General features: G+C 36.9%; 1 protein-coding gene across 1 annotated transcript; it reads left to right on the top strand.

Annotated features, from left to right (window-relative positions):
- The first annotated feature begins 908 nt into the window (after nt 1-908).
- LOC117110487 (ATP-dependent RNA helicase DEAH12, chloroplastic-like) lies at nt 909-11,096 on the top strand. The gene is made up of 3 exons (XM_033253210.1): nt 909-1,023; nt 4,396-10,344; nt 10,843-11,096. Exons 2-3 carry the CDS (start codon nt 4,408-4,410, stop codon nt 10,993-10,995), a joined length of 6,090 nt encoding a protein of 2,029 aa, XP_033109101.1. The 5' UTR covers nt 909-1,023; nt 4,396-4,407; the 3' UTR covers nt 10,996-11,096.
- Nucleotides 11,097-11,136: the final 40 nt, after the last annotated feature.

The raw sequence follows: 11,136 nt of genomic DNA, 5'->3' as shown, positions 1-11,136 counted from the left end.
GTGCGGGACGGTCCCGCATTTCAATGTGATTTTTGGATGTAGCGCATTTTGCAGAAATACGCAAGATCATAAATTTGTCACGCATTTAGTACAAGTCTAGCCGTGATGACGAATAATCACGAAAATGTATTTAAAATTAGAAGAAAATTAGTTTTTAAATATATAAAACGGTCATGTAGTAAGTTGAGTCATTAGTAAAGTAAAGAAATGTTTGTGTACATAGTTTGGATGCTCACATTAAACATACAATGAAACTAGAAATTTTGTACATGGCTTTATTAAAACTATTTTTGTTTATGTACCCAGTATTTTCAACAAACACTCCCTCAAAACAGCTTAAAAATGCTCAGATCGTCTCAGCGCCAGGGGGATTCGCCCACAGAACCCCCACCGGGGCTCCGACCCTGGACCCCGGCAGGGACTTTGGTGGCCCCTGGCTCGCGTTTCAAATCATTTCAGTTCAGTTTGGTAACTATGGAACAAAATGTCCGGCCAATTGAATATTATTTCTTGCCTTTTTTCCCCTATGCATAGCAGCAGCAGCATACGTTTACTCACATGAGATGTGTATAAGAGACAGATTTAATATTATGATGTAGCTGGGAATGTATTTTAGGGTGATAATTAAAAGAAGAAAAACAGTGGAAGTTTAACACTGTTCTGTGTATATAATTTGAATTTCTTCAATTCCAAACGAATGAAATCTGATTTTCGTGTAATTTTTGTAGTATTTCAAATGAATATATGTACCCACTGTTGTCTTCTAATCGGATAATCTGGCCGAATTTTGGCCGATATCGAAAAAAAGTTTGGCCGAATTTGGCCGTGAGAGATGGCGTGTGTTTGGCCGTGAAGCCTGTCGACTATCTGGCAACCCTGCTTATAATGTACTTTTTGCTGGGAAATTCCCGAATCAATGCTATTCCTCGGCGTTTCTCTGAAATGTTTCCACAGTCACAAACATGCAGTTAGATGATGTATCTAAACCTCTGAAGGAATTGTACAGCGGGACTTTATCATTCAGTAAGTAGGATGAAGATGGAAAAATCAAGATTTATTATACTATATTAAATAGGCAATTTAGTGGCTTAAATGTAGGCCAGCCTGCACATATTCAATGTCATGCGAGTAATGCAGGGAGTTGTTGTACATGTAGTAACTCCCTGGTTGATGTGATGGAGGTGTCAACTTGGACGTGAAACAAACAAAAGGAGTGTGCTAGGACCTAGGCTAGGTAACATTTTTAATTAAAAAGTTCTTTGCTTATCCTCCTGTGATCATAAAATATGAATTTTAGTCATATGCCTAATTTGCCGTCACAAATGACAATAGGCCTTTTTCACGAATCGGTAGACATCATGAAGTGATGACAAACATTGCGAATCAGTGGTGCGTAACCAACAGAAATAAGATAAGCTTTTGGGCTGATTTTTTGACATCATGTTATATTGAAAAATTTTTTGACCTCTGAAATCAAGATTGAAAAAGAAAAGCCTATCTCAGTAGTGTATTAAAATAGGTATATGCATTACAGTGCTGTAGTAATAGTCAGAACTAGCATTGTTTTAGTTACCATATGAGAGTTTCCTGTGTTAAAAACATGATTTACTATACTATACCTCTTTATAAAACATAACTTAATTGTACTTTATAATAAGAGAAATCTGTATATTATCGCTACTTGGAACAGTAACAACACGAAAGTCCTATGCTACTGCACTGTAATGCATAAGCTTATTTTAATACACTACTATTTAAGATAGGCTTTTCTTTTTCCATCTTGATTTCAGAGGTCAAAAACATTTTTCAATTTTTTTTCAATCATATAGTGGTGTAGACTAGTCTTTTAAGAACATTTTGCTGGAAAAATTGTTTGGATACGACACCGCTTTATGGAGTTATGATTTTTTAAATAACATGATGTCAGAAAATCAGCCCAAAAGCCTATCTTATTTCTGTTGGTTACGCACCGCTGATTCGCAATGTTTGTCATCACTTCAAGATGTCTACCGATTCGTGAAAAAGGCCTATTCTTGACCTCCATATAAGATGTACTCCCTGATCTGATATGATCTCATCATGTCATCTTGGATCTTCAGTATGTCTCATCTTAAACGGAAATTACTGTGCACACACATATGCAAACACAATACTGTCATGACCTCCTTCCTGTTTCGTAACAACTATAAACAAGGTTTTGGAAACACAAAACAATTAGATGGTCCTGGCATCAAATACAGCCAAAACTATGAAGATTTTAATTTTTAGGTGACAGAACAACATAGTTACCAACCGTCTCGCATCGTGCGGGACGGTCCCGCATTTCAATGTGATTTTTGGATGTAGCGCATTTTGCAGAAATACGCAAGATCATAAATTTGTCACGCATTTAGTACAAGTCTAGCCGTGATGACGAATAATCACGAAAATGTATTTAAAATTAGAAGAAAATTAGTTTTTAAATATATAAAACGGTCATGTAGTAAGTTGAGTCATTAGTAAAGTAAAGAAATGTTTGTGTACATAGTTTGGATGCTCACATTAAACATACAATGAAACTAGAAATTTTGTACATGGCTTTATTAAAACTATTTTTGTTTATGTACCCAGTATTTTCAACAAACACTCCCTCAAAACAGCTTAAAAATGCTCAGATCGTCTCAGCGCCAGGGGGATTCGCCCACAGAACCCCCACCGGGGCTCCGACCCTGGACCCCGGCAGGGACTTTGGTGGCCCCTGGCTCGCGTTTCAAATCATTTCAGTTCAGTTTGGTAACTATGGAACAAAATGTCCGGCCAATTGAATATTATTTCTTGCCTTTTTTCCCCTATGCATAGCAGCAGCAGCATACGTTTACTCACATGTTTACTCACAATGCTGTTAATTAAAATAATTTTGTTCGTCACTGTATGTATGCGTCATGTAGGCCTATAATTTCAATTCTTGCAAAATTAGAGATTGTTGGGAACTGACGGTTTTAAGTACCATGAAAGTGGTAAAGTACCGCTTTCAAAGCATTCTTTGAATAGTTGATATAGGCCTAATAATAAGGAGGCTCTATACAGATTTTAAATGCCAAAAATATTTTCAGGGTCGCATTACATTTAATGTAATAGAATTTATCATGTCTTCCTTTCTTTGTGCAAGTGTAACTGTGATAGTATCGTTTCATGAATTGGTCTTTTTTCCTCCTATCAGAGTAAAACTAGATATTTTTGTGTATCATATTGACCTTGCTTCTTACGCCTAACCAAATATTGTTACCTGCTCGGACGTTGTCCATACAACAATTCCCTGGTAATAGTAATCCTGTAGGAGTATTTTCAAACCAAACATGAAACTACAGGCATAATCGTGACAAAACACAGTATTTTGGTCTTTTTTCATCAGCCATACAAAGTTTGTTCAACTTTAATAGTTTGGCAGACAATGGTAATTTCTGTGTGATTTCACCTATCCTATATCCACCAAATACCAGGGCTTTACAGCCTCAACAAACATTTCGCCTGTAAAATCTCGGGTCTACTCATAATAAAGAAAAAGTTTCTGAAAAAGTTTTTATTTTTAATTTGCTATGTCGTTTTTAGCTCAACTAAGACTACCAATCTTTTGGCATTGGTTGATTAGTTGGTAGCGGATTTAATTCTAGATCTGGGTGGGGGTCACCCCTACTTCATGTTTGCCCTGTGTGTGTTTTGGCCTTCACTTTTTGGAAAAATATTCATCGAATGGTTATTATTAATTTTATTTTCTTTAAATACTATATATTTTTTTTATAATTTCATTTTTACTCGCTGGCCAGAATAATTTGCTTCACGAGCCAAATTTGTCCTGTGGGCTTCCAAAAAAAGAACCAGTGTGTTAGGCTTACAGATTATAGATCATAATTTCTGGTACATTTTTTTAGCAATGTTGGTGGACTGGCAAAACTTTTAATTGATTTAAATGCAAAGTTTCTGTTTGGTTATTAAGGGAGGTTTGTTCTCGGTTACCAGCAACACATCTACAAGGCCCTTGCCAACAGGAAATTTGCAGACCAAAAAAAGAAAAATAATAATACTTTCCTGATCATGAACCAAGTTAATGAATTGTTAATATCATTGACATATCAGTTTTAGAGATTTACGACTGAAGCCGAGATAATCCTGATTTCGTCAAAGTATTATTACCACTCTACGCTAATGTAAACAAACAAATAGTGAAATACTTATGGTCCAGACTGAATATAGTGTTCAAATTGTTAGTACATGTCGGTAATTACCCCATCTATCAGATTCTGTAAAAAACCTGAAACACGAAGATCTCCGTGTTTGGCGGTCAAGCGTTGCGTTACCAAACACGGAGATCTCAGTGTTTGGCAGGCAGAGTGTTAATAAAGGTTATTTTATTTACAGATAAAACACAAAATGCATCGCTCTCGCAGACGGAATTCTTCTGAGAGCAGGGCGAATCAAGGCTGCAGAGAAGAAAGAAGAAGACGGAATGATGAACAGGCTCATCACGGTTACAAAGAAGGAAAGAAAAAACACAACATTGATCAGAAACATGCAAGGTCTCAGTCTCGTGATTCTAGAGCTCATACAGCTAGGACACAGGCTCAGCAATGTACATTTGGGGCAAGATCATCTGATACTCGTGTCCCTTCTCGATCCTGGGTCCCTCAGAATACATGTAAATCACAACCAACTATTGTTCGTTTTCAGGGCTTTCCAATCCCATGTGTTCCTTCATCTCATGATAAACTAATAACATTTTTTGAAAAATATGAATTGAAGTATGTTGGTTTTAATCTCTTAAATAGCGATTATAGTGAAGACACATCGGATGTAACTGTGCAGTGTAATTCTAGGAATGAAGCTGAATTGTGCAGAAACTTGATACTTCAAAATTTCAAAGTTTATGATGCTGATATAGTGTCTATCAATGAAATTCCAGGTCATGAAACAGCTGCACATGAACACACAATGCACTCCCAGCTTGGGAAGCAACAACAAAGACGCCTAGAAGATGCAAAAATACTGAATCAGAAACATATCAGGTCTCAGTCTCGTGATTCTAGGCCTCGTACCCCTAAGGCACAAGCTCGGCATTGGACATCTGATACTAGGGTTCGTTCACGATCATGTATCTCTCAGAATGCAGGTAAATCACAATCAACTATTGTTCGTTTTCTGGGCTTTCCAATCCCATGTATTCCTTCATCTCATGATCAACTTGAACAATTATTTAAAACCCATGAAATGAAATACATTGGTTTTAATCTCTTGGAGAGCGATTATGGTAAAGATAAATCAGATGTCACTGTGCGGTGTAATTCCTGGCCTGAAGCTGAATTGTGCAAAACCCTAATACTTCAGAATTTCAAAGTTCCTTTTACTGATATATCCTATTTCAATGAAAATACAATCCCTAGTTGTAAAGCAGCTGAACAACTACACAATATGCACTCCCGGCCTTTGGCTAAGAAAAAACCAACACGTCTAGAAGATACAAAAGTACTTGAAATACTTAACCTTCCACCAAAAACACAACAAGGAGAGGTAGCTCAATTAGTGACAGAACGGTGTACAGTAAAACTATGTGATATCAGAATTACATCAGACAGAGCATTATTAGTCTATTCATCACGTAGTTCAGCCATACAAGCTTTACGGAAAATTTATGGAGTTAAATACAAAGGCAGGTTATTGGACATAAGATTACGAAAGCGTGATTTAGACATGGAAAATACAATATTCAATGACCTTAAACACAACCTAAAGGAGGAGATGAATGGATCACTGTCGAGAATCATACTTCAGTGGGACCAAGAAATTGAGGATCTGACACAACGTAGAACAGAAATAAACAATAACCGTAGACATAAGTTTGTTCCTCTTGAAGAAGCTGAAGCTATTGATGTTATAAGGAAAGATTTATCTTTCAAAAGTCAACAGCTTTCTAATTTTAAACTGGAGTTAGAACAGTTTTTGAAACACATGGAATGTAAAATCGACCAGGCAGACCATATAGGTACAGTAGGGAAGATGAGAAATTATCTATGGCGTGAAATACGAAAAGCAGAGAATCCACTACCTATATACGCTTACAGATGTGATATTGTCAGTACTGTGTTTAGTCCGGAGAATAGCGCATGCGTTATTTTAGGTGAAACTGGATCTGGAAAGAGCACACAAATTGCTCAATATTTAGCAGATTCAGACATTCTAATCCCAACTGACACGAAAATTAAAATCGCATGCACACAGCCACGAAAAGTTGCAGCAATTTCACTTGCTAAGAGAGTCGCTGAAGAGTTTGGTTGTGAAGTGGGAGATGAAGTTGGCCATATAGTTGGCTCTTTCCGGAAAACAAGTTCGAACACCGTCATAACTTTTATGACTGATAGGGTTCTTCTTAATATGCTTTTACGAGATCCAAAGCTTGAAGATTTCTCTTGCATTATCATAGATGAAGCACATGAACGTTCTATAGACACAGATATCTTGATTGCTCAACTTAAACAAGTTTCTATTCAAAGGCCAGAATTGAAAATTGTCATAACCTCAGCAACAATTGATGAACAGATATTTTGCAAGTACTTTAATAACTGTCCTTATATGAAGATTCCTGGCAGAGTGTTTCCAGTTGAGACAGTATTTACCAGTGATGGTACATATGAAGTCAAAACTGATTATGTAAAAGAAGCTGTACAGATGGCTCAGTTAATACACGAAACAGAGGAGCCTGGAGATATTTTGGTATTTTTGACATCTTCTAATGAAATTGAAAGAGCATGTGGTGATCTTGCAAAACGATTGGGAATAGTGGAGGATAACGGTAATGCCCAGATACTTCCATTACATGGAAAACTTCAACCACAGGACCAGATGGCTATATTCACTGAGCCTCCACCAGGTAAGAGGAAAGTAGTGTTTGCTACAAATATAGCCGAGACATCAGTTACCATAAATGGTATAAAGTATGTTGTTGATACAGGAATGGCTAAAGAGCGTCGATATGATCCGAAACGAAATATGAGTGTATTAGAAGTGACAATGATTAGTAAGGCATCAGCTGAGCAAAGAAAGGGAAGAGCAGGTAGAACATCAACCGGTAAATGTTTTAGGCTGTATTCAGAGAAGGACTACGATGAAATGGAATCAAATAACAAGCCAGAAATTCTAAGAGTTCATCTTGGAATGGCAGTTCTACAGCTTCTTCAGCTTGGTATTCAGAATGTTGAAAAATTTGAATTCGTCCAACCGCCCCAGGAAGGTGCTTTAGGAGAAGCTTTAAACATGCTAGAGTTTCTTGGAGCTGTAGGTGAAGTTTCTCATGACTTGACTGACGTTGGACGTCAGATGTCTTCGTTGACATTGGAGCCACGTTTGGCAAAATTGGTACTGTCATCAATTGAGAATAACATGGCTGAAGAAGGTATACTTGTTGCTGGTCTGCTTGCAGCTGGTGGTAATGTCTTCTACCGATCTGGATCGGATGTTCAAAAACGCAAATCAGATGAATCAAAACTAGATTTTAGTAATATGCTTGGGGATGTATTTACAATGTTAGATGTTTATGACGAATGGAAACAACAACCAGAAAAAGAAAGGACAAAATGGTGTGTTAGGCGAAGCATAAATGGAAAAACTATGAGAATTGTCACAGATTATGTGAAAGATATCAAATCTTCTTTAAAGTCTAACAATATTCTTGTCAGTAACAGCAGTGATGTCATTAATTGGAAGGATGAAAAAAGAAGCCAGTGTCTGCGCAAGATTTTGCTGTCAGTTTATGCTCAGAATTTATGCATATATAATGGACATCCCAAAGCTGGTTATACCATTGTTTTCCAGCTGAAGACTGGCGTAATACACCCATCCTCATCATTGAAATCCTTAGATGTTTTTCCGAAGTGGTTAATCTACAATGAATTCAGTCGTACAACTCAAGATTTTCTTGTTAGCCTTACACCAGTAGAGGATGACTGGATATTTGAAGTTGTACCTCGTTTAGCAGAATGCATTGATTTTCAATTATTAAGCGAGAATCAGGTACATGAGGAGATTGTGCAAAATGTTGGAGCAACACTTATGGGCCGCATCATTGGTAAGAGGGGACAGGGGCTAAGAAAGCTTGAAGAACAAGTGTCCTTGATAAAGAAAGTGGATTCACCTATCATGAAAACAGTGTGTGTAATTGAATGCAACAACCAAAAAGGCAGTGTAGATTTATTTGTTTCAAAGAATGTAGCAACTGAAGCATCGACATTAGTCAAGAGGACTGTTTCTGAGGAACGCTCTTCCCTTGAAAAACAGCAACTTGAAGTTAATATTGGAAACTCATTGTCTGGTGTTCGACAGGTCCTTGGTAAAGGGGCTGAACCAAAATTCATTTTGATGCCAGAAGATTTTAGAACTTTAGAAGTCAGTAATGTTACTGATGAAAGTTCTATATACCTATGTTTATGGCTTGAGCATGAAGATTTTAAAAACAATATTCATGATGTCTTCACCTTTCCTACTCACAGCAAACAAGCCAAACGTGGTGTCTGGGGCAAGGTTACATTTACATCTCCCTTAATTGCCCAAAGAGCACAGCAACTTTTTCCAAAAGATAATACCATGAAATGCAAAGCTGTTTGCCAAGGAGGGCAAGAACTTCGTGGATTAGAACAGGAGCTTGTTGCAACCTGGAAAACTGGACAATCAAAAGGATTTGCTTTTATCACATGTGAAAATGTTGCTGATGCACAAGCATTGAATCAAGCTATAACTGGGTTGGTTATCAAATCATCAGTAATAATATATTGCAGTTTCACAAAAAAAGACGCTAGTTCTTTGATTGTAAAAGGATTAGGGTCAGATATATCAGAAGAAGACATAAAACATGCAATTCGTCAGAAATCAGACATTAACTGCAAAAGGGTTGTAGTTCCAAGGGAAGCACCTTCGACTCATAAAACTAACAGTGAATATTCTGAAGATCTTAAGAACTTGCTTGTAAAATTTACAGATAAGGCTAGGATTGATGTGCATATTCCTCAGAAAGAAATGCATCGGCCTGTAGCCAAGGATGATACTCCACGAAGTAAACATATGAAAGCTTTTTTAAAGTTGAATCAAGTACCTGCTGACATAATAACCCAAATGATTGCTGAAGTGCCATCATTACCAAATTCAGTTGGACATCAGTTGGTAATACAAAGGGTAGTGAACTGTAATATCTTCTGTCCCGGATATATTTTCAAAATAATCGAGGATGGATTGACAGATATGAAAAAAAAAACAGAGCAAACATTCAGAGAGGTGCGTATTCGATATAATGAGAAAATATCTGGTGTCTTTATCAATTTTCACGGTAACAATCCAGATGATCTGATGAATGTACAGGCCCAGTTTGTCAAGTTGATCAATGGGAAAGAAGTAATGGTTGCAGGAAATAGTAGGGTACTGAGGGAAATCAGTGGAAACTATTGGCGTCAATTCCTAGCTGCTGCTGAACAGACTACTGGTACGCATGCTTTTTATGATCAAAGAGATAAGATCATAAGGATATATGGCAGTGATGAAGGTATACAGAATATGACAGAGTCCATAAATGCATTTATCTGTAAAACTGAGAGTAATTTTTGCGAAATTAATCTTGGTGAATTTACAAAAGCAAAAGGTAGAGCTTTGCAGATGCTACGAAAAGTCTTTGGTCCAGATTTGAATAATCTGAAGGTGAGCAGTGGTGCAGAGTCTGTTTCATATGTATTTAAATCAAGGATTGTGGTAGTTCATGGAGAAATCAATACTCAAAACAAAATTAAAGGTCTAATTAAAGACTGTCTGCAACAAGAAGGAATAGACTTCAACCAAGAGGATGTTATTGAGGAAGATGAGTGTGGTGTTTGCTTCTCACCCATAGAGAATGATTCTCACCGATTGGAGGGATGTGGTCACAACTATTGTAAAGAATGCCTAATGGATCTGCTCCAGCATAGTGTTAATTCGAAAGAGTTCCCAGTCGTTTGCCCACGTGAGAATTGTCCACAGTTGCTTTTTATGTGTGATATCAACATACTCACCCGAAGTGGGCAGACTAGAGAGAGGCTTTATGCAGCAACCCTGGATGCATTTATTGCACAAAAGAGCAACGGTGAATATAAGTACTGTATAACACCTAATTGTACAATGGTTTACCGTGTGTCCCGTGATGGTGGATTATTCGTCTGCCTGCAGTGTAATCAGCAGTTCTGTACTTCATGTAGACTTGACCATCCTGGAATGACATGTGGAGAGTACAAGGCTAATAAAGAGACGTCGGACAGTGTAATGGACTGGGCTAGGAAAAATCAAAAGGATGTGAAAAAATGTGTAAGGAAATATCTATATTGGTTTTCATTTTAGGGGGAATAGATTTAGAAGAAATCAATTAGGGTTTCATTATAAACACGGTAGAGGTATTGACCCTATGGGGTGAATGCTCTTTTTTTTTTTTATAAATTTTTCTTGTTTTACTGTATATTATGGGGTGAGTTGTTTTGCAAGGTGCGTGCCACTCTCTCACTCTGTTCTTAAAGTTTTCTTTTTAATTGGTAGAATTAGTGTTAAAATTAATTTTTTGGATGCTTAAATTGAAAGTTTCATATTTATGTTTTGTGTTTTTGTGAATGATTGGCAAGTGTAGTATATCTGAGAAATAACATCCCGGAACAAGCATGCAATGCACTGTATTTTTTGTGCATTATACCTTCCTGTTTATTAATATTCCCAAGAGAACAGCAGAAACTTGAAAATGTAAAAAAATCTGAAGACAACATGTATCAATGTATACTTATACTCTTATACTGTATGTATCTTTGTTTTAATTAGAAATGTGGTGCCTTGATTGAGAAGACCGAAGGATGTATGAACATGTACTGTACTAAATGTCGTAAATCTATGTGCTGGGTTTGCACTGAGGTATTTGATACAGGAGACCAGTGCTATAAACATCTTAGAGAGGTTCATGGTGGCTACTATTAATGGTAATCACAATAAAACTTCAGCTCTGTCCATAATACAATTACCGGTGCTTATTACTACTTTATACATATATGTATGTATGTATGTATGTATGTATGTATGTATGTATGTATGTATGTATGTATGTATGTATGCATATAT

This window comes from Anneissia japonica, unplaced genomic scaffold (assembly GCF_011630105.1).
Source record: "Anneissia japonica isolate Jap-2015-1 unplaced genomic scaffold, ASM1163010v1 scaffold3040_len1308831_cov196, whole genome shotgun sequence".
Lineage (NCBI taxonomy): Eukaryota > Metazoa > Echinodermata > Crinoidea > Comatulida > Comatulidae > Anneissia > Anneissia japonica.
The sequence above is the reverse complement of the archived record's forward strand: the minus strand, read 5'-3'. Positions and strand labels throughout refer to the sequence as shown.

Coding starts and splice junctions, on each gene's coding strand:
- LOC117110487 (XM_033253210.1), top strand. CDS start 4,408: ATGCATCGCTCTCGCAGACGGAATTCTTCTGAGAGCAGGGCGAATCAA. Junction 10,345..10,842: donor AAAAGGATGTGAAAAAATGT/GTAAGGAAATAT, acceptor TGTTTTAATTAG/AAATGTGGTGCCTTGATTGA.